This window comes from Chiloscyllium punctatum, chromosome 1 (assembly GCF_047496795.1).
Source record: "Chiloscyllium punctatum isolate Juve2018m chromosome 1, sChiPun1.3, whole genome shotgun sequence".
Classification (NCBI taxonomy): Eukaryota; Metazoa; Chordata; class Chondrichthyes; order Orectolobiformes; family Hemiscylliidae; genus Chiloscyllium; species Chiloscyllium punctatum.
In genome coordinates this window covers 112,731,121-112,755,470 of record NC_092739.1, presented here as the reverse complement: position 1 = coordinate 112,755,470, position 24,350 = coordinate 112,731,121, and the positions used below count along the sequence as shown (strand labels likewise).

The 24,350-nt window shown below is 41.1% G+C and overlaps 1 protein-coding gene across 5 annotated transcripts in view; it reads left to right on the top strand.

The window, feature by feature from the left end:
• LOC140478810 (myosin-IIIb) overlaps positions 1–24,350 on the top strand; it is a 174,884-nt gene that overhangs the window by 14,160 nt on the left and 136,374 nt on the right. For all 5 annotated transcript variants that reach the window (XM_072572231.1, XM_072572253.1, XM_072572223.1 and 2 more), the window contains exons 2-4: positions 10,459–10,524; positions 11,782–11,912; positions 13,033–13,135. In XM_072572231.1, the coding sequence (XP_072428332.1) occupies positions 10,459–10,524; positions 11,782–11,912; positions 13,033–13,135 (300 nt within the window). The remainder of the gene's footprint in view (positions 1–10,458; positions 10,525–11,781; positions 11,913–13,032; positions 13,136–24,350) is intronic.

The window sequence follows — 24,350 nt, the reverse complement described above, 5'->3', positions numbered from 1 at the left end:
CAACAAAGCAGCTCACCACCACCTTATCAGGGACAACTAGGGACCGGCAATAAGTACTGGCCCAGGCAGCCACACCCATGTCCCACAAGTGACTAAAAGAAAAATGGAAACTTCCTTTCTTTTATCCAACCGGTCAAGTCCCCTCAGGGCCTTGTATGTCTTAATAAGGTCGTTTTAAAATAGTGATGGAAAAGGATAGACCAGATCTAAAAGTTGAAATTCTAAATTGGAGATAGGCCAATTTTTGGCAGTATTAGGCAAGAACTTTCAAAAGCTGATTGGAGGCAGATGTTCGCGGGTAAAGGGACAACTGGAAAATGGGAAGCCTTCAGAAATGAGATAACCAGAATCCAGAGAAAATATATTCCTGTCAGGGTGAAAGGGAAGGTTGGTAGGTATAGGGAATGCTGGATGATTAAAGAAATTGAGGGTTTGGTTAAGAAAAAGAAGGAAGCATATGTCAGGTACAGACAGGATAGATCGAGTGAATCCTTAGAAGAGCAAAAAGAAAGTAGGAGTATACTTAAGAGGGAAATCAGGAGGGCAAAACGGGGACATGAGGTAGCTTTGGCAAATAGAATTGAGGAGAATCCAAAGGGGTTTTACAAATATATTAAGGACAAAAGGGTAACTAGGGAGAGAATACGGCCCCTCAAAGATCAGCACGGCAGCCTTTGTGAGGGGGTGCAGAAAATAGGGGAGATACTAAATGAATATTTTACATCAGTATTTACAGTGGAAAAGGATATGGAAGATACAGACTGTAGGGAAATAGTTGGTGACATCTTGCAAAATGTCCAGATTACGAAGGAGGAAGTGCTGGATGTCTTGGAACGGTTAAAGGTGGATAAATCCCCAAGACCTGATCAGGTGTACCTGAGAACTCTGTGCGAAGCTAGAGAAGTGATTGCTGGGCCTCTTGCTGAGATATTTGTATCTTCGATAGTCACAGGTGAGGTGCCGAGAGACTGGACGTTAGCAAAAGTGCCACTGTTTAAGAAGGGCTGTAAAGACAAGCCAGGGAACTATAGACCGGTGAGCCTGACCTCTGCGGTGGGCAAGTTGTTGGAGGGAATCCTGAGGGACAGGATGTGCATGTATTTGGAAAGGCAAGGACTGATTCGGGATAGTCAACATGGCTTTGTGCGTGGGGAAATAATGTCTCACAAACTTGATTGAGTTTTTTTGAAGAAGTAACAAAGAAGATTGAGGGCAGAGCAGTAGATGTGATCGATATGGACTTCAGTAAGGTGTTCAACAAGGTTCCCGTGGGATACTGATTAGCAAGGTTAGATCTCATGGAATACAGGGAGAACTAGCCACTTGGATACAGAACTCGCTCAAAGGTAGAAGATAGAGGGTGGTGGTGGAGGGTTGCTTTTCAGACTGGAGGCCTCTACTTTTTGTCATTTACATAAATGATTTGGATGCGAGCGTAAGAGTTACAGTTAGTAAGTTTGCAGATGACACCAAAATTGGAGGTGTAGTGGACAGCGAAGAGGGTTACCTCAGATTACAACAGGACCTGGACTAGATGGGCCAATGGCTGAGAAGTGGCAGATGGAGTTTAATTCAGATAAATGCAAGGTGCTGCGTTTTGGGAAAGCAAATCTTTAGCATGACTTATACACTTAATGGTAAAGTTCTGGGAGTGTTGCTGACCTTGGAGTGCAGGTTCATAGCTCCTTGAAAGTGGAGTTGCAGGTAGATAGGATAGTGAAGAAGGTGTTTGGTATGCTTTCCTTTATTGGTCAGAGTGTTGAGTACAGGAGGTGGGAGGTCATGTTGCGGCTGTACAGGACATTGGTTAGGCCACTGTTGGAATATTGCATGCAATTCTGGTCTCCTTCCCATTGGAAAGATGTTGTGAAACTTGAAAGGGTTCAGAAAAGATTTACAAGGATATTGCCAGGGTTGGAGGATCTGAGCTACAGGGAGAGGCTGAACAGGCTGGGGCTGTTTTCGCTGGAGCCGTCGGAGGCTGAGGGGTGACCTTATGGAGGTTTACAAAATTGTGAGGGGCATGGATAGGGTAAATAGGCAAAGTCTTTTTCCTGGGGTCTGGGAGTCCAGAACTAGAGGGCATAGGTTTAGGGTGAGAGGAGAAAGATATAAAAGAGACCTAAGGGGCAACTTTTTCACGCAGAGGGTGGTACATGTATGGAATGAGCTGCCAGAGGATGTGGTGGAGGCTGGTTCCAATTGCAACATTTAAGAGGCATTCAGATGGGTATATGAATAGGAAGGGTTTGGAGGGATATGGGCCGGATGCTGGCATGTGAGACTAGATTGGGTTGGGATATCTGGTCGGCATGGGCGGGTTGGACCGAAGGGTCTGTTTCCATGCTGTATATCTCTGACTCTAAGATCACCCCTCCCTCTTCTAAACTCTAATGGATATGGACTTAACCTGTCTAACATGTTGTCGTAGGATGATTCCTTCATTGCAAGAATTAGTTGAATGAATCTTCTTTGCACACTTTCAAATATTCTTTTTTTTCAAAATAAGACACCCAAATCTGTATGTAGCACTCCATGGGATCTCTCCAGCATCCTGTTTAACTGTAGGAAAGCCTCCCAATTTTTTAATATTTTGTTTCTCTTTGCAATAAACACTACTTTCCTTCTGATTCACTCACTCTACTTGCATCCTCTCTCTGTGTGAGTCTTGTATTAGGACACCCAGATCCTTCTGTATCACAGAGTTCTGCAATCCTTCTCCAACAATATACTGCTTTTCTCTTCTTCTGAAGTGAACAAGTCCATATTTTTACATGCTATGCTCCATCTGTCAAATCTTTGCTCAGGCACTTACCTTGTCTGTATCGTTTTGCATGGCCTTCACAACTTATTTACCTGCCCATTTTTGTGTCATCGGCAAACTTCCCAATCATATATTCGGTTCCTCATCCATGACATTGAAATTGGTTATAATGTGTGACGCCCTAGCATTGTTTTCTGTGCCTCTCCACTTAATACATCCTGTCAGCCAGAAAATGGCTCATTTTCTCCTGTAATTGTTTTTAGTCTTAGCTAACCAATCCTCTATCAATGCGAATATATTACTCTCTACATTTTGAGTTATTATTCAGCTTAGTAGATATTGTCAAATGTGTTCCAGAGAACCAAGTATGCCCCATCTACAGGTTCCCTTTATCCAAATTGCCTGGTACTTCCTGAAGGAATTTATTAGTTAGTCGAGCATGATTTCCCTATTGTGAAGCCATGTTGACTGTCTGGTTGTATTAAGGTTTCCCAAGGATCCTGCTGTGCCCTCTTCAAAGATGTATTCCAACATTTTCCTGACTAAAGGAGTGACATTTGCTATTTTCTAATCATGGGACTTTTTCAAAATCTAAACAATTTTGGCAACTTAAAACCATTGCACTTGCAATCTGAGCAATTACTACTTTTCAGGCTGAAGTCCAGCAGGACCTAGTGACTTAACAGCTTTTATTGTCAATTTTCTTAGTACCATTTTTGGTGATTGTAGTTGTTATAAGTTCCATTCTTTTTCACCTCTTGATTTATACATATTTCTAGGATGTTATTTGTGTCTTCTACACAATACCTGTTCAATCCATTTTTTTTCCCCCCAGACTTGCTCTCTGGAGGACCAACACTTACTTTAGTTTCTCTTACTTTTTAAATCTATAGAATATCCCTTACTAACTGTTTTTATATTTTTTTTAGGCAGATTTGTCCCCTTTTTTAAGTTCTCTAGCTCATCTGGTAAAACTATTATCTATGCAATTGTTACATCCAGATTTGACTGTTCTAATTCATTACTGGCTCACCTCCAATATTTCACCCTCTAAAATTGAGATCATTCAAAATTTTACTGTCATAGTCACCAAATTTACATGTTCTGTTCATCTATCCTTCCTGTGCTCTCTAACTTATTAGCCTCCATTAAGCCAGGTACAAATGTTATAATTTTCAGATTCACTCCCTCTGCAATTTCCTCAACCACCTGAGATTTCTGTGCTCCATGTATTCTGGTATTTTGAGCATGTCTGACTTAACTGTTCCACTACTTTTTTTTTATTCTTCTTCATTTATCCTTTTTGAGCTTTACGTCAAATGTTGCCTCATGACCTCCTTTTCAAACATCTTGGGATGTTTTAATTGATACAGGGGCTATTATAGATACCCTCAAGGGCAATTGGGGATCTGCAAAGTGATGCCTTTGCCAATTATCTTCACCTCACATGAAGGAATTTAATAATGAAGCTGCTGTTATTGCAATGATGGGCAATGTATTGCCTTTAAGAATCAACCTGCTGTGATTTGGATCAGCTCTTCAACTTAAACACCTCACGTGTCCTTTTAGATTGTTATGGCAATGTTATAGCTAAAGCTGAATTTGCTATTGCTGCATTTGGAGAGATCCATGCACTTTATGTAGCTGAAAGATGCTTTACATTCATATTTGTGTAGGTTCATTTTTGAATTTACTAGACTAATACCTCCCCTACAATAAGTGAATTGCCTACAGGGAAATGTTGCTGGGGGGGGGGGGGGTCTGTGAAGGGAATAGATAATGTAGAAGTATAGAGGATGTTTCCACTGGTAAGTGAATCTAGAACAAGAGGGCATAGCCTCAAGATTAGAGGGAGCAGATTTAGGACTGAATTGAGAAGGAACTTCTTCATCCAGAGGGTTGTGAATCTATGGAATTCCTTGCTAGGGAAGTAGTTGCTGCTACTTCAGTTAATGTTTTTAAAACTAAGGTAGATTTTTCTTTTGAGCAATGAAGGAATTAAGGGATATGGTGAGAGCGTGGTTAAGTGGAGCTGAGTCCACAAAAAGATCAGCCATGATCTTACTAAATGGCAGAACAGGCTCAATGGGCCAAACGGCTTACTTCTGCTCCTAGTTGTTATGTTAGATGGGCTAGGCCTGTACACTCTCTGGAATTTAGAATCTCGGATGACTTAATTGAAATACGCAGGATCCTAAAGGGGATGTGACTGGGTGGGTGTTGAAAGAATGTTTCCTCTTGTTGGACAATTTAGAGCTAGAGGTCATCCATTTAAAATAACGAGGAAATGAGGGTTGGGAGTCTTTGGAATTCTCTTCCTCAAAAGGCAGTGGATGTAGAATCTTTATCTACCTCTGCCTTAAAAATATTTAATCTTTTCATTTCCCCTTGCTAATCCAGAATCTATCTGGAAATGCAGGATTACAGAGTTGATGTTTAAATCCGATCAACTATGATTTTCAGTGGTGGAGCTGGCTTGACAAGCTGAGAGTGCTACTCTTGCTCCTTGTTTGTATATTCATACAAACGAGTTATGCTCAGTTACTGTTTTGTGTTTTGCCTAGTTTGAGGTTTAGATGACTGGACTGTACTGTGCTGTGATGATAATTGCTGTTCAGTGATTACCAACTATTTCATTAAGTGCAATTTTGATTTCAAACAGAACCTCCAGCTCTACAAACCACCTCAAAGCTTGTTGTCATATTTCTTACTGTTTACAAACTAGTGCAAATTAGTTGTATTTTGCAGAATAAAAGACTTTCAGAATCCACTGGGTATGATATGATGCCAGTTTCCCTTTAAATTTGGATGGCACACAAATTGCACACCTAAATTTTAGGTTATAAAAGAACTCTAAAGGTAGATGTGGAAAGACAATGTTGTGTAACACTTTGGTCACAAATAATTAATTGGCGACAATGTAATCTTTTCTGAAAAGGAAGGTCAAAGTGCAATGAAACCTGCTTTGTTCCATGCAACGTGTGACTTGAGCAGGTTGAAGAATTGATCTCCTCCTTTTGTAAATGTATTCAATTGTTCATTGTGGGGCAAGATTCTGCATTGGTGTTTAGTGATAAACAGATCCTGGCTGCCAGGAGCTGTTTATTTTTACTGCTCCTTGTTTACAATATAGACTTATTAATCCACACTTGTAGATTTTCCAGAATTACGAAAGGTATTCCAGCAGTCAATTCTGTTTCTTACATCCATACCAAATGACTCTATTTAACACTATCGCAAATGATTCTTTCTTTAAAAAGTGGTGCTGAGAACAGAAGTAGAAATGTGCCTGGGGATAGAGTGTATAAAGATTGTTACAAGGTCAGCCAGATGGACCTCATTCTATGAGTTCCCTGATTTGACCAGGTTAACAGTCCCCACCAAGGAGCCCTGGGACTGACAGGTAAGAACAGGAGCACAATACATCCTGGTCACTGAGAACTGACTGAGGGTGCTGGATCAGTGTCTGTCTGGACTCTCCCACATGTAAATAAAGAGGGAAACCAGCCTCCGTGGAGTTATTTCAGTGGCAATGAGAATAAAGGTGTCCTGAAGAAATTCACTCTCAGTAGTCACCTTGGATTTGGGTTAAGCATTTTTGACATCATGCTGTTATTTGAGAAGCTTGACTCGTTTGATCAGTATGTGGAATCAATGTGTTTTTTTAATGGGCAAATAACATTGGAACAGATGAAAAGCAATGAGTAATTCTCCTGACAGCTTGTGGACCCACAGCTTTTTTGGTTATTAGGAGGCTAACTTTCCCTGAGGCATCAGGTACTAAAAAGTTGATGGATTTAGTTAAGGAATGTTATGACCCAAACATCTTCTAATTCTGAGATGCTGTCTGTTTTATTTGACAATTTGAACACCAGGGGAATCCATATTGGCATTTTTGACTGGGTTAAGATGATTGGCAGGGGCATGTGACTTTGGCTTAATCCTTAGTGAGATGCTGAGGGACTGTTTGGTATGTGGGATTAATAATGTAACTATGCAAAAGCATTTGCTAGCTGAAGCCCAAGTGGACTTCAAACAGGCACAACAACTGGCTTTATCATTGGAAACTGCGGTGTGGAGATTATATGTTACAGGGTATACCGTGTGAAGTAGACACCCTAGACAGGCTGACTGAGCTTGAGAAGCACCACTTGAGTGAAAGCAATTGCATAGTCTCACTTGGGACCCATCCTGAACAAAGGGACACTGTGGCAAGTCAAGCAAAACCTCAAAACACCACCAAGCCTTGGCCAAACAGTTTAAATTTTCTTCAGGATCTGGGCCAGCAAGCTGACATAACTGCTGCCAGTATGCGGAAGCCAGACAGCAAAAGAGTTCCACTAGCCCTAAGAGAACACATAGGATGGTATCCCGGAGAGCGCGCACACTGGAAAGTGTTATCTATCTCTTTGGTCACACCGCTGGTTTGGAGCAGTTAATTTGCTTATCAACATCCAAATCCGAACCAATCAAAATAAAATGTCTGGTTAAAATACCAGATACTAGCTGAACCCCAGGGTCATCCTGAAGTTTCCAAAGTGAAGATGTTGGTGAGAGGTAATGTCTGGTGGCCAGGATTGGATGCCGACATAGCTGCATTGGTAGGGCTATACCCAGAATGCCACCAAGACAAAAATTGCTGCTAGCAATACATGCCCCCCCCCCCCCCCCGATATTCATGGGAGTGGCTGGGTAAACCATGTTGGTTACATGTTGACTGTGCACGTCCTTTCATAGGCTCAATGTTGTTACTCATTGTGAATGCCCATTCAAAATGGTTGGATATATATACAGTTCATTGTCAAACACAGAAATGACAATAGAAAAGCTGTCCTTTTTATTTTTTTAGATTACATGGGCTCTGAGAAGTGTTGGTCCTGGATAACGGGTCATTGTTTCCTGGCAGGGAATTTGAGTATTTCCTAAAGTCGGATGGCATTCAGCATTTCAGGACAGCTCCATATCATCCATCATCCAATGGTCTAGCAGAAAGAGCAGTCCAAACTTTTGAAGGCAGGCTTAAAGAAACCACCTACAGCTTCACTCGATACCAAACTGTCCCGGTTCCTATTTGAAAATCAAACCACGCCCTCATACACTACAGGGATTTCTCCAGCAGAGTTGCTAATGGGGAGAAGACTCCGCATTAGGTTAAATCTGATCTTCCGAGACCTTTTGGAGCTGTGGGGGGGGGGGGGGGGGAGCTTCAAATGGCATCAGGAACGCCAAAGCCGGATACAAGACTCTGCTAAGCAAAAGAAGACGTTTACTTCAGAGGATAAAGTTTGGTGTAGAAACCCCACGAATGCCCTACATGGGTAAGTGGCAATTGAAGGTCAGGTCCAGTGACATACAAAGTCTGGGTAGGTGCAAAATTCTTGAATAAGCATGTGGACCATATGGAAGCTGTAAATTTGCAAACAACACAGGAGCAACATGTGTTCAGCTCCTCGCCAGCCTTTCTGATTTGTGTTCCAGAACCTGTAGGTTCTCCCTCTCCATCAAGCTTTGAAGGTTCCTTGAAATCTGAGATTGACACGGTGGATGTTGCAACCTCCTACCCTTTGCTCCCCGATGAAGAGAATGAATTTCTTCTGCAATGCACCGGGTGTAAGAGACAAACATTGCATGCCACCTGTATCCGAGGCAGTATTGGAGGAACCTGATCCAGTGCTAAAAGGTCCAGGAGGAGCAACAAAAAAAATCCCTCTGTCCTCTGACTTTGGGGGGTGTGGAGGCGAGGAGAGGGAAGGGATGTAGTGATTGTAATGAGGTCAACCAGATATCCATCCAAAGAATGGTTTGCCAATCAGGGAACCCTGGCTGACAGATCTAAATATGCATGTCCGGGGTTCTGCTCACTGAGAGCTGGCTCTGAGGAAGCTGGATCAGTGTCTCCGATCTCCACATGGAAATAAGGGGTGACCTGGTGACTGGATACCTGCCTCAGTGGAATTGTTTCAATTTTGTGGAAGCTTTTGAAATGGGAATACAATAACAAGATTGAGGAGTTTAGGAAAAGTGTCTAAAACATTGCTTGGATTTGCTGCTAAGAGTGAACAGTTTGAGATTCAAAGGATGTAAGAATCTGAAGAACAGAAGCTGCTTACTAGCATTGATTATGGTGTGGAAGCAAAAGTGTGAACTCTGTTGATGGAATAAAATCTTGTGGAGATGGAGAAATGGAACTTGTCATGGGATAGGGTTTGGGAAAAGATGTTAGTCTTTGCAGCCTCCTCTATTAATTTAATCCTTTTTTTTCAGCGCTGGGTTCGTTCTGGTGACTTGGTACTGTCCCCCTGTCAGATCGCAACACTTGTTGTGCGATGTGTTGCTCAGCATTTTGCAAGTTAATGACCTTTATTTCCATAATTAGTGATTTTGGAGATTATCATGCTGCCTCCTTTAGGTTGGTGAATCTTAAATTTCCTCGGTTCTACTTGGCAGCTTAGTACTTATGCCAAGATGTATGTTTGTTATTTATGTTCCAGATACAGGGGTTGAAAGTGAGTGAACCAGAATTACGCTGGGATGAATGGATGTTCATTGAAATTTACTTTGGGTTATGCAAGCTTACTTTTTAACACCATTGCACTGAAATATTTTATGTCAACATTTGTAATTTCTTTAGTATTCTATATCTGATATCTAACTGCAGAACCTTCTGCACAGCAGACCAGAGTGCTGGTAGTCTTAACGTTTTGTAGCTTCACCATCCTGATTCACCAGAATCTGAACTAATTGTATATGAATTGGTTACTGAATTGTACTTGTTTTAATTCAACCTATTTGGGCATATTGTGATACAGGTTGAACTTGTCCCCAGACACCCCCCACCCCGTCACTAGAACTCTTGTAAATTTAATTGTCTTCAGTCATTAACTCAGGATTCCTCTCCTCTTAAAGAAAAGAACAAGCTGAATCTGTGGGCTTTGGATTGTGGGTACACTGTAAGAGTGTCTGTAGATACTTTTCAAGCTCTTATTTCAAGACTCTGCACCAAGTCCATGTGAAAGAGTCAGTTACAAGCACCAGTCACTACTCTTCAGAACCTAAACTTAGAATCATAGAATCCCTACAATGTGGAAACAGGCCCTTCAGCTCAACACATCCACACCAATCCTTTTTACTTCACCTGGATGCGTGCAGCTGGAAGGTCTCTAATAGAATCTCTGTGCTGGTCAGGATGAATCCGATCTCTCAATCGGTGGGCTGTCTGCCACCTAAAGTGTCACTTTTTTTTCCCACTGCTGACATACCATGTCTTCATGTATGTCTACAGCAATCCTCCCAAACATGTAATATCTGCCACTTGGAAGACCATCCAACCAAGTTCTTCTCCAAGTCACACATCTGTTGTCTTGTGTTTTTTTTTATTGTTATTAGGTCAAAATCCTGGAACTCCCTGACCTCACTATAGAAATTCCTTCAAGTGGATTGTAGCCATCCACAAAGGTAGATCACAGTACCCGGGGGTGCGGCGATTTAAATGCTGACTGTATCTGATGAAGCTACATCCCAAGAATAAGAAACAACAAATAGCCACAATCAAGCTTCTCTCCCTTTTCCCTCACCCAAAGCTTGGTTTGGATCTCTGTTTCCTTTCTTTTCCCTCTCCTAAACAAAAAACTGTGTGTCTGTGTGTGTGTGTCCTGCAGCTGGGTCTAACCCTTTGCTTCACTTTTACTTTACAGACTTATGTTGGAGATATTCTCATAGCCATCAATCCGCTCAAGTACTTACCCTTGTACGAAAAGTCGGTAGGTACTAATTTTTGATAATTAGATAAGTAGAATTTTAATTCTGTCAATCATATAAAGCTATATGATATAATAACTAATTTTGTGGTCAAATCGATGTGTAGGTTACTAAAGCTCTCAGCCGAGCCCCACTTTTTAAATTATTTTCATTGCAAATACAAAACGTCTGAATCCTTCTTAACAATAGTGTGTCCCAAAAGTCAAAATTTAAATAGAAATTTTCTAAGATGGCCAGAAACTCGTACCTCCTGAAATTCCCAATACCAGACTTGATTATCACCATTTTAAAAATTCAGGGTTTAAAGGAACCGAGCTGATAGTGTTACATAATGGCCTGAATTTGCAAAAATGGTTGATACGGCATGATCTTTAAAGGGCCAGATTTGATTCTTGAAAATGTTTGACTTTATTGTGGTCTGTAGGAAGAATTTGGTTTTGATATGTTCTGTAAAGAACAGAGGAAGTTAACATTAAAAAACCATTGTGGGAGAAGTGGATGGAGAAGAGGAACTGGGAGCAATTTAGTAATCCAGCAAAGTTTAAAAGTATGCAAGCATTGTATACTTGTTTCAAGTAAATCTATCAACAAAGGTCAAGTGAGGTATTTAAGAAATTTTTAAAACTAAGACCCCTGTGGTCAGTGTTGTTAGTGGTACAGAAACTTGATATGCAAGATTTTAACACAAAAATCCACCTCCTTTCTCATCTTTAGCTTAAATTTGCACCAGGTGATGTCAGTGAGTCCATAATAAAAGGATTGGATGAATTGTGAATGATGTGAATTTTGATTAATTCGGTAAGAGTGCGGTATGACATCGGGTGTAGAGTAATAGGATGACTGAAAATATAAGATGCCCTGTCGTTGAGAAGTTACGTTAAATCTAAGTAGTGTGGGACGACAAAAAAAGGCCCATGGTAGTTTGAATTTTGAAACAAAACTGATTTATAGTTAGGGTAAATGTGAATGGGAACCAGAAAGGTGAGATGGGCAAAGTCTGTTCAGGGGAGGTTCAGCACAGATGTACAGCAAGGAATCCTTTAGTCCAACTCATCCATGCTGACCAGATATCCTAAATTAGTCTGGTCCCATTTGTCAGCATTTAGCAGTTACCCCACTAAACTTTTCCTAACCATATACCCATCCAGTAAATGTAAGAAAACTGTCAATTCCCTAAATGGCAACCAGTTGCATGATACTATTGTTGGATTCAAGAAAGTACTACTGTTTTTAATGTCTTCTGTGTTTCTGTTTGTCAGGAAGCTGAAAAATACAAAAGCTGTTCAAAAAGCAACCTACCACCTCACATTTTTGCAGTGGCTGATCGTGCATATCAATCAATGTTAGGACGCTTAGCCACTGGCCCCAAGAACCAATGTATCGTTATCAGGTAAGAATACATCAGTGGAGTTGTATTAAAATATCATTTGCTTGGGTGCATTTGACCTAGTGCTTATGTCCTGCACCAGATACTATTGTACACTTTTTAAAAAACTTTTTGAAAAGAGGCAGATAGGCCTGGACGTTTACAATAATTTCCTTTTTTTTCTGGTGAGAAGGTTGTTTTCCAACCTTCCTTTTTATATGATCTCGTGACTTTTGAGTAAAAGGGATAGAGTAATGTTAAAATATTGGTTTGACCTTTGTTTGGCCAGACATCATGGAACTTTTCCATTGTTGACGAGTGGGTTGCATATGCCAGAAAGTAAGTATCATAGCACAACCAATGGTAATGATTATCTTTCCTGGATGACATTTTACAGTGTTAGGCCTTAAGTGGGTTGATGCTTTAGCTTTTATAACAGATGGGTTAGATGTTTGAAGACTTGTGCCTTGCCAAGCATAGCAACTCTGCTTTCTTATTGTGATTACTAATGGAATTATTTCCAAAAAAGTAGATTTGGGGTACATTAATAGTGACAATTCTCCATGCCTCCCCTTTTGAAAAACAGTCTTCCTTAAATTTATTTTTAAGTTGAAAAATTGGGTAGTCTGATAACCTGTGTTGACACGCACACTCTATTCTGTACAAACCTACTGGGATTTGTACATGTACAACAAAAATTTATCAAGTAATAGCAAGACGTAGAAACAGTGCAACAGTTTCCATGATTCCGTATTGTTCATGATAGAATTTTGCGTTCTACCTGGGAAGTTTTTTGCAGTTAATCTGCCCAACTGGTAAAGCAGTATATTTCTGAATATCAATTAGCCTCTTACCTGGAATCCTAATATTGACTAGGTTTTTGATTTGTTTTATTATTGCCACATGTAGCTAGATACGATGAAAAGTTTTGTTATGTGCATAAGGATAATAAAATACTATGAGGAATACAATGTTACGGCTGCAGAGAAGACACAGTGAGGTCAACACTAAATTTGAGAGGTCCATTCAGGCATCTAATAACAGCAGGGAAGAAGCTGTTCTTTAATCTGTTGGTATATGTATTTAAGGTGAGCAGATGCTGGAGGTTAGATGTCTGTTTTTGTTGTTTTCTTTGCTCCAACAGTGGGGAAAGTGGCGCTGGCAAAACTGAAAGCACCAAGCTCTTACTGCGACAGATCATGGAGCTCTGCAAAGGAAATTCCCAGTTAGAACGGCAGATTCTTCAGGTAAGATAATAACAATCACTTGTTGGCTTGCTTTCCCTTCCTTGACAAAAAAAAAGTTTAACCCACGGATACTGCTGACAAACTGAAATTCCTCTTGTAGCACAGATATGTTGATGTACTACTGGGCACTGCGAACTTTGTTTGTGTACTTCAGTTATTGTCTTTTCATTTGAAATGTAGAATTGAAAATAATTTTCATGCAGGTTTGTGTGCTAACCAATTTGTGGTGTTGCTGTACATTCTTTCATTTAAAAGAACACTTTATCGGTCTATGTCGGTAGGGAGTTTGCAGGGACACATCTCAGCCATGGTATTTGGTAAAAAATTTAAAATTGTCATGGAAACTAATTTGGTCTAAAGTGGAGCAGTCACTGTGACCTGAGAAGCAAAGAACCACAATGAATCCTGACTATGCAGACCACAGTTATCCCATTCCTGTTCCCTTTCAGACAACTATGAATCTATTGATTGCAGATTGGGAACCATTTGTGGTAATTTGTGAAGATTCATACTAATCCTGGTTGAATGGGATTTTTATAAAAACTGAATAAGATTAGCAAGAAATAAAAACCTGATTTGTCAGTATCTGTTTAGCTGATCATGTCAATGTTGACTGTCTTCCTTCACAATCACTTATCTGATTATGTGGCTATACTTTGTGCAATGTGTTGAAACCCTGAAATTTCACATTAGTGACATTTAACACCAAAGTGTTGACTATTTCCACTGCATTTTCTTAGAATGTAATCAACTAGAGATTTATTTCTTGAAGTGAATATTGCAATTTGGAAGGAGTGTTCTCATGATCCTCTTGAGCAACATGAGAGCTATAGATGGGGATGGGGGATTTCAAGACTAGGGGCATCTTTTCAGGTGAGAGGGGAGACATTTAATGACATTGTGTAAAAAAAAAAAAGTTGCCCACCATGGTTCATGTGTGGAATGAGCTACCAGACGTGGTGATGGATGCAGGTACAGCATTTAAAAGATATTTGGATAAGTACATGAATAGGAAAGGTTTGGAGGGATATGGGCCTGGAGCAGGGAGTTGGGACTAGTTTAGTTTAGACTTGGTTCATCATGGATTGATTGGACTGAAAGGTCTGTTTCCGTGCTGTATGACTGAGATTGTCTTGACTCCATTTGCTCTGATAGAGGGAAACTGGAAAAGAGGATACAGATGTATCCAAATACCAGGAAACTAATTGCAAAACTAAATAAACAGAATTTTCCTACAGCAACAGATGATTTCTGGTCAATTTACAACTTTCCTTTCTCTCCCATTCTGAAAGTGCTAACACCTTGTGGAGAGACAGTTACAGTCAGAGGTGTTAGAGAAGGACAGGAGAGATTAGATGATAAAGGTCAAAGCAAAAGTAAATGGTAATGGGACAAGAAACAAATGGTGCATCTAATGGAACTGTGAATGGCAGGTTACTGAAAATCTACCGCTGCAGGTGTTAGGGAAGCTTTTGTGTATTACTGCAGTGCGTGTTGTGCTCTATATGGTATGGGCACTCTTAAAGGTGTGACTTCAGGCAGGAAATACTTGGTGGGTTGTTTGACAATGGGTGACATTGCAGCTGAGCTGCTTGTTGAGTTCACCAGACTATTCACACACCTTTTTTTTATAGCAGAATAATAAACAGAAATGACACCACTGCATAATTTTCATTGTCACCAAACCAGATTGTTTATACTTTTTATGGGATGTATTTGTTGTTGACAAAGCCAGAATTTATTACCTATCCCTACTTCCCCACCAAACAGCTCTTGAACTATTGCAGTCCTTTAAGTGTAGGAACACCCACAGTACAGTTACAAAGGGAGTTCTAGAATTTTAACCCAGCAAAAGTGAAGGAACATGATACTGTTCCAAGCAATGATGACTTGTACCTTGGAGGGGAACTTAGTGGTAGTGTCCCTATGCATCTGCTGCCTGTGCACTTCTAGATGGTAGAAGTTGAGAGTTTGGAAGGTGTTAGAGAAGCTTTGATGTGTTACTCCAGTGTGTGTTGTAGATGCTGCCACTCTGCATTGAAGCTGAGAGAAATGAATGTTAAAGGTGTGGGATTATATGTCAAACAAGCAGGCTACTTTGTCTTGAGCCTTATAGTTGGTCAAGAGGTGACAGAAGGTGAATTTCTTAGACAAACGTCCTATCATCTGACCCGCTCTTGTAGCGTCAGTATTTATATGGCTGGTAAGTTCATTCTCTGGTTAATGATAACCATGAGGAGGTTGCTATTGATGGATTTAAGTGGTGAATGTAAAGGGGTGATTGTTAGATTCTGTCTGGTTGGAGATGGTCATTGTCTCTCATTTGTGTGGTTCAGATTTTACTTGCCACTTATCGTAGGGGAAGTTGAAGCCGTTGGAGGTGGTTGGACATAGGATTCTCCCCCGAGGTGGCAAGTTGTAATGTGCTTGTCAACTTGATTGAAAATGTCTAATTCTGAGCAGGGCTAATAAAGTTGCAGATGTTGATTTTTTTTTTTTTGGTCTGCTGTGCATTTCCTGTATTTTCAATTTGATATTGGCATAGCTTAGGAAACCTGAGATCTGCTGATTGGACTGCATATATCTGAGCTATTGAAGGTGAGTATAGTAGATGGTACTTTAAACGTAAAGAAAACTATTATACCAGATAATTTTTGATGTTGCAATAAAGAATAAATGGACACAGTTTGTTATGGGGAGCGGAGCCTGAATTTGTACCATTAGTGTCCATACTAAACTTTTATTCCATGATTGATTAAGTTGTGGAACAATATCAAACAATATGATTTGATTTATATTTGGTCCTTCCAAACTGTTATTTTTAGTATAAGTGAGTCAACAGTTAAGGGTACCATTTTTGAGCCTCCTTGTGTATTTTATGGTTGCACTGTTTGTAAGGTGTGTCAGTGTGGAGGGAGGAGAAGGGAGAACATTCTGTATTGCTGCTGATGACGTGTAAACTGTGAAGAGAACAGCAGCTTCCATTATTCCAAAGGTCAGTTTCATTATCCAAACAGCCTGAGATTAGGTTGGCACTTAAAAGTGCAATTAGAACTTGAAGTTTCTAGTGGCATCATAGTTGACCCAAATTTTCTGTAAATTTTCATATCTGGTACTTTTACTGCTGTATTAGTGAACCCAAGAGTTCTGCATTGCCTTGTCTTCATTTTAATAAACGGAGTAATCTTGCTTGTGAAGATTCAAGTTGGTGCTACTGCATCCAATAAACTTTGTAAGTGGGGGAAGAAATATTGTGGGTTTGCCTCAATATGCAATTTACACAGATGAGGGAAGAATATTCATCTGCATTAAATTTGTAAACATTTGGGCAGCAGGGGGCTTGCAACTCAGTTTAGCTTTTTTTCTCCATATTTCCACCTCCGAAAAGAAGAATTGTCCCTCATTTAAAAATAGATCTTTTTTAAAAAAAAATGTATTCATCTGTGGGATGTGGATGTTGGTGACTGACCAGCATGCATTGTTGGTCCTTAGTTGCCCTGGCGAAGGTGATGGTGAGCTACCGCCTTGAATCACTGCAGTCCATCTGCTGTGGGTCGACCCACAATACCATTAGGGAGGGAATTCCAGGATTTTGATCCGGCAACAGTAAAGGAATGCCAATGAATTTCCAAGTCAGGATGGTGAGGGGCTTTGAGGGGAACTTGAAGGTGGTGATGTTCCTTTGATAGCGATGTGAAGAAGTAGTAGGAGGATTATGAATCTTAAAGTTAAATTACACAGTTAGATGAGAAAACTGTTAAGTTTGGAGAAAAGATTAGAATATTTATTAAAATAGATTAAAGTAATGACTATATCTTTTATCTTCATTGACTGTAAGTCAAAGATATTAAATCTAATTTGTTTAACTTTTTGATATTTTGAGAGATTGATGGAAGGATCTTAGAGACTGTATGTCCTCCTGTTGGAGGTAGTTACCTCAGCTCCAGGACATCTCTGCAGGTGTTCCTCAAGGTGGTGTCCTAGGCCCAACCACCTACAACTGATTCATCAATGACCTTTCCTCCATCATAAGGTCAGAAGTGGGAATGTTCACTGATGACTGCACAATGTTCAGTACCATTTATGACTCCCTAGATACTGAAGTAGTCCATGTTCAAATGCAGGTGAGACAAAACAATACCCTGGCTTAGGCTGACAAGTGGCAAGTAACAATAGCACTAGACATATGTCAGTTAATGGCCATCACCAATAAAAGGCATTCTAGCTACTGCCCTTGACATTCAATAGTGTTACCAGCACTGAATTCCCCACTATCAAAACCTTGGAGTTGACATTGACCAGAAACTGATCTGAACTACCTATACATGTAATGTGGCTCCACAGAAAAATCCAAAGCTAGGAATATTGCAGTGATAACTCCCCACCTTCTACAAGCCACAAATCAGGAGTGTGATGAAATACTCCCCACCTGTCTGGATGATGCACCTTGACAACATCCATGACAAAGCAGCCTGTGCGAATAGCATTACATCTACAGCCATCCAGACACTTCCAGCACTGATGCTAAGTAGCAGCTGTGTGTGCTATTATTAAGATGCACGTGGAAATTCATCAAGGCTCCTTTGACAGCACCTTGCAAAAGCCACCACCACAACCAATACTATGTCGAAGGACAAAGGCAGCAGATACATGGGAACATCACCTGCAAGTTCCTAGTTCCCCTCCAAGACACTCACCATCCTGACCTGGAAGTATATTGCCATTTCTTCACTGTCACTGGGTCAGAATCCTGGAATCCCCTCCCTAAAGCCCGGTGGGTCCAGGTACAGCACATGGGCCACAACAGTTCAAGAAGGCAGCTCACCACCACCTTCTCAATAGCAGCTAGGGAGGGTCTATAAAAGCTGGCCTAGTTAGTGACACCCAGACCCTCTGAATGAAGTTTTAAAATATGTAGAATGGTATTTGCAAGAGTTTGTTGACACTAGTACATGGAACTACCTATTTTAAAGAAATATGATTATTCGAGCAGAAATGAATTGAAACTATAAAATAAGATTTTTGTTTTTTATATAACAGTACAGCACAGAACAGGCCCTTCAGCCCACGATGTTGTGCCGACCATTGATCCTCATATATGCACCCTCAAATTTCTGTGACCATATGCATGTCCAGCAGTCTCTTAGGTGTCCCAAGGGACCTTGCTTCCACAACTGCTGCTGGAAACACATTCCATACACTCTCAACTCTGTGTAAAGAACCCGCCTCTGACATGCCCTCTATACTTTCCTCCAACCAGCTTAAAACTATGATTCCTTGTGTTAGCTATCTCTGCCCTGGGAAATAGAGTCGACAGCCAGAGACTATCTGTGCCTCTCATTATCTTGTATATCTCCATTAGGTCCCCTCTCCTCCTCCTCTTCTCCATTGAAAAAAGTCCGAGCTCAGGCGACCTCTCTTCATAAGATAAGCCCTCCATTCCAGGCAGCATCCTGGTAAACCTCCTCTGAACCCTCTCCAAAGCATCCACATCTTTCCTATAATAGGGTGACCAGAACTTGATGCAGTATTCCAAGTGCGGTCTAACCAAAGATTTTTATAAAGCTGCAACAAGATCTCATGGCTCTTAAACTCAATCCCCCTGTTAATGAAACACCATATGCTTTCTTAACAACCCTCTCCACTTGGGTGGCCATTTTTAAGGGATCTATGTTCCTCCACACTGCCAAGAATCCTATCCTTAATCCTGTACTCAGCTTTCAAATTCGACCTTCCAAAATGCATCACCTCTCATTTATCCAGGTTGAACTCCATCTGCCACCTCTCAGCCCATCTCTACATCCTGTCAATGTCCCACTGCAGCCTACAACAGCCCTCTATACTGTCAACAACACCTCCAACCTTTGTGTCGTCTGCAAACCTACTGACCCATCCTTCAATCCCCTCATCCAAGTCATTAATAAAAATTACAAACAGTAGATGCCCAAGGACACAGCCATGTGGAACACCAATCACCACTGACTTCCAGGCAGAATATTTTCCTTCTACTACCACTTGCTGTCTTCTGATGGCCAGCCAATTCTGTATCCAGACAGCTAAGTTTCTCTGTATCCAATTCCTCCTGACCTTCTGAACTTGATAAGGTTTGTGAGGCATGACCTGCCCCTCACAAAGCTGTGTTGACTGCATTTAATCAAGCCATGCTCTTCCAGGTGGTCATAAATCCTATCCCTCAGAATCCTTTCTAACATCTTGCAGACGACAGATGTGAGACTTACTGTAATTGCCGGGGATTTCCCTATTCCCTTTCTTGGAGAGGAATTACATTTGCCCCTCTCCAGTCCTCAGGTGCGACTCCAGTGGAGAGCGAGGATGCAAAGATCTTCAAGTCGTGAAGCAATTGTGTTTCTCGTTTCCCAAAGCAGCCGAGGACAAATCTGGTCCGGGCCTGGCGACTTCCTCTATCTCTATCCATTCCAGCATGCACACCTGCTCTTCAAAGGTTTCATTCACTACAAAGTTCATTTCTTTCATAAAGGCAGAAGCAAAAAACTCATTTTGGTTGAGCATTAGTAATAAAATACTACTTATGCTTCTCTGTGCATGGCAGGAATATAGAGAGAAAGCTTTGTTTTGCCTGGTTTAAATAGTCTTAGAATTTTCAACTTGATCTAAATAATATTTAATTACAACATAAAACAGCAGATGCTGGAGAGCACAGCGAGTCAGGCAGCATCCATGGAGAGACAGCAAGCTAATGTTTCAAGTCTAGATGAACTCACCAGATGACTTCTGATGAAGAGTCATCTGGACTCCGTGTTAGCTTGCCCGCCCTCCCACGGTCTGTCCCACGGTGATCTCCAGCATCTGTTTGGAAGAAGTGTGCTTGATCAACCAAAAGGCCTTGGTTCCCTTTTCAAATAATCCTTTATATTTCCTGCTCACACACTTACACTCCTGGCTCAAAATCACTTTGTGCTAACACCTCTGTTGCCCTGCTTGATGGCAGTGAGAACCTCCCAACTCTTTAAACTTGTTCAAGGGAAAAAATGGCATTTGAATGGAACCAGTGATTCAATGTGTCCAATTTAACTTCTACATATGTACTATTCTGCCTCCAAGAAACCTTAAGGATGATAGGGGAGCAGGCTGCACAGCTCAAACAAAAACCTCTTTGCTTGTGGGTTCAGACAGGTGTCTCATTGGCAGCTGTGTTTCTGCTTAGGATTTTGATTTAAAATGCACATACCACAGGTAACTTGTGTTAGTCATAGAGACGTACACCACGGAAACAGACCCTTCAGTCCAACTTGTCCATGCCAACCAGATATCCCAACCCAATCTAGTCCCAGCTGCCAGCACTCAGCCCGTTTCCCTCTAAACCCTTCCTATTCCTATATCCATCCAGATATCTTTTTAAATGTTATAATTGTACTAGCCTTCACCACTTCCTCTGGCAGGTTATTCTATACACGTACCACCTTCTGCGTGAAAAAGTAGCCCCTTAGGTCTCTTTTATATCTTTCCCCTCTCACCCTAAACCTATGCCTTCTAGTTCTGGACTCCCCCACCCCAAGGAAGAGACTTTGTCTATTTATCCTATCCATGCCCCTCATAATTTTGTAAACCTCTATAAGGTCACCCCTCAGCCTCCAATGCTCCAGGGAAAACAACCCCAGCCTGTTCAGCCTCTCCCAAAAGCTCTAATCCCCCAACCCTGGCAACATCCTTAAATCTTTTCTGAACCCTCTCAGGTTTCACAACATCTTTCCGATAGGAAGGAAACCAGAATTGCACGCAATATTCCAACAGTGACCTAACCAATGTCCTGTACAGCCGCAACATGACCTCGCAACTCCTGTACTCAATACTCTGCTCAATAAAATCTGTTAACCTTTTTTTTCTGCCGTGACATTTGAGGGTCACGCCAAACTTGTTTTCCCCTTGATATGTTCTCTTTTAATGTGTTTATTTTAACAGCACACTTGTTTACATCTTTTGATTTATTGTCACATATACCTAGCTACAGCGAAAAGTTGTTTTTTTGTGTGCAATACAGACAGATCATACCATACAAAGATCAGAGTGATAGAACAGAGTGAGGAATACAAAGTTATCTGATGAAACACTATTTAACCATTCAGCCGCTAAATTTCTCTGATCAAAGCATACCTTGAAAACTCAGTTACTTTCCTTTTACAAATATCACCATCTGAACTAACCCATCTGAGTCCTTATTAATTTATTCCCATTTGGAAGTCAACCTTTTCTTTCGGTGTCGCTGCATTTATTGCCAATCCCTAGTTGCCCCTGAATGTGTGAGCCACATATGCTTGCTGTCCATGTCCTTCCACAACGTTCATGGAATTGGATTAGGTTAAAAAATCCTTTTGTATTTGTTGTTGTGCATCTTTTACATCATCCACATTGCTGTCATAATGCATTAACAGTGGAGAGGATGAAAGTTTAAGATGACAAAATGGGTTGATTTGTCAGGATGATATTGATCTTCTTGAAAGTTGTTGGAGTTGCCCATTTCCAGGCAAGTGGTTGTCACACTTACAACCTTCCTCAATCCCTCTCTTGTCTCTAAGTTGTCAGAATGCTGACAGATGTACAATAGTGGATAAGAAAACATTTTCTCCATATAATAACCAAAATACTGAGGATATTGGAGACCTGAAATTTAAAAAAAACAAGTGCTAGAGAAACCCAACAGGTCTAACAGCATCTATGGAGATAAAAACAGTTCGCATTTGGAATCTTGTGATTCTTCTTTGAAATTCACTCTTCCCAATACTTAACTGGAGGAAATTTCAGAGTTTGGAAGACTGAAGCAATTGTCTTTGGTGCCTGTTACAAACTACCATACTTGATCATCATCTGCACAGCCATCTGCCTGGCTATTATGTGAAGCTATAGCAGCCATTTTGCAACATTGAGTGCTATATTTGAAGTCTGTGACATCCTTTGGCCACATGTCGCCATTGCCACCAAGACTGCTTGTTTCCATCTTTTACAATAGAGCTTAACCAACACTCAGGCTAGAGCGAAGCAGTTGCTGAAACCTTTATCTTCATTACCTCTGGACTTGATTGAGTTGATGCAATGCAGGCTACTGCCCCATGTTCGTGTCTCCCCTGACTTTGCGGTCATCTACAAAGTGAGGTGGGAGTGACATCAAGGCCACATTTAAATGAGCATAGCATTGGTCCCTGGCAAAACTGGAGTCGATGGGAATGAGGAGAAAAGTTCATTGCTGCTTGGAGTTTTATCTGGCACATAAGCTGATGATTGATTGTGGTTGTTGGAGGTCCGTCATCTCCGCTACAGGACATCTCTGCAGATGTTCCTCAGGATAGTGTCCTCGGCCCAACTGCCTTCAGCTGTGTCATCAATGACCTTCCCTCCATCAGAAGGTCAGAAATGGGGATGTTTGCTGATGATTGCATGATATTTAGCATTATTTGCAACTCCTCAGATACTGAACCAGTCCATCCCCACGCGCATGAGACCTGGACAATATCCACATTTGTACTGACAAATGGCAATTAATGTTTGTGCCACACGAGTGCCAGGTGTTGACCATCTCCATTTAAGAGAATCTCTCACCGTTGCCCCTTGATATTCTTTGCCTTTGCCATTACCATCACTGAATCCCCCTGCTATCGACAAACTGACAATTAATATTGACCTGGACTAGACTATTGATAGAAAAGCAGGCCAGAGGCTAGGAATTCTTAGTTAGGTGGGAGTGACTGTCTTTGTCTTTAAGGCCACATTTAAATTAGTGTTGTATTGAGCCCTCGCAAAACTGAAATCAGTGAGTGACTCCCCACAGTCTATCCACCTCTCCAAGGCCCAAGTCAGGAGTGTGATGGAATGCTGCCATCTGCCTGGACGTATGTCGCTCAAATAATTCATTTTAAAGCTTGAGACCATCCCAGATCAAAGAGCCTGTTGGATCCACAAGCATTATTTCCCTCCTCCACCGATGTGCAGTAGAAGCAGTATGTACTATCTACATGATGCACTGCAGAATTCACCAAATCTACTTGAGTAGTACCTTCCAAACCTATGACCACTTTGATTTAGAAGGGCAAGGACAGGGGATGCCTGAGAACACCAACACGTTGCAAGTTCCTCTCTAAGCCACTCAACTTGGAAATATATTGCTGTTACATCAGTGTTGCTGGGTTAAACTCCCTCCTTAAAAGCATCTACAGCAAATGGATTCCTGTATGGTCATGAAGGCAGCTCACCATCATCCTTTTGATGGCACGCAGGAACAGGCAACAGTGACGTCTAAATCCCATGAATGCAAAAGAAAATCGTTAAATGTCCCAGCTCTCTGTCCTCCTTTTTAAACACTCCTGAAAACGTATCCTTTTGAATATTTGTGCGTCTAAGATCTCTGCAAATCTCGGGCTCAAATTTTGAATTATAACTTTCCTGTGAGGCCACTTGGAAATGGTTTATCATATTGAAAGAATGACATAAATATGTCATAGCATCAATAATAGATGAGGACAGTGTAAAGAATTTGGGGAATCGGGAATAATGTTCCCACTAAGTTGCATGGCTGCAGAACAACCAGAGGTTCTCCATGTCAGCCATACTTAAGTCCATCCTTTATCTTCCAGCATGGACACAGCCATGCAGATAGTTTAAAGGGTGGCTGCACTCAAATAACACAGTTCTCCTGAACATTCGTCATGATATGAGTCACTTCCACAGATCTTTGCTTATCCTCTGGGTGATACACTAAAGTTATTTTTAATTCTTTTGTGGAATGTAGGGTGTTACTGGATTGATCAGCATTCCTACTTGTCCAGCGGGCGCTTGACACTCAACTACATCACAATGGGTCTGGGGTCACACATCAGTATTAGCCAGTTGGATTTCCTTCCATAAAGGGCATTAGTGAACTATGTTTTTATGACAATCAATAGTGAACCATGTTTTTGACAATTGACAGTGATTACAGTCACCAGTTGGCCATTTTTTTAAATTGAATTCAAGTTTCAGCATCTACCATAGTGTGGTTCAAACCTGTGTCCCCTGAAGCCTGGGCTTCACGATTGCTAGTCCATTGACATTACCACTATGTATTAATGGCAGCTTCCATGGTATTAATGCTGGTGAATTCAGTAATGTTAATACCATTTGAAGAGGAGGTGCTGGTGTTGGACTGGGGTGGACAAAGTTAAAAATCTCACAACACCAGATTGTAGTCCAACAGGTTTACTTGGAC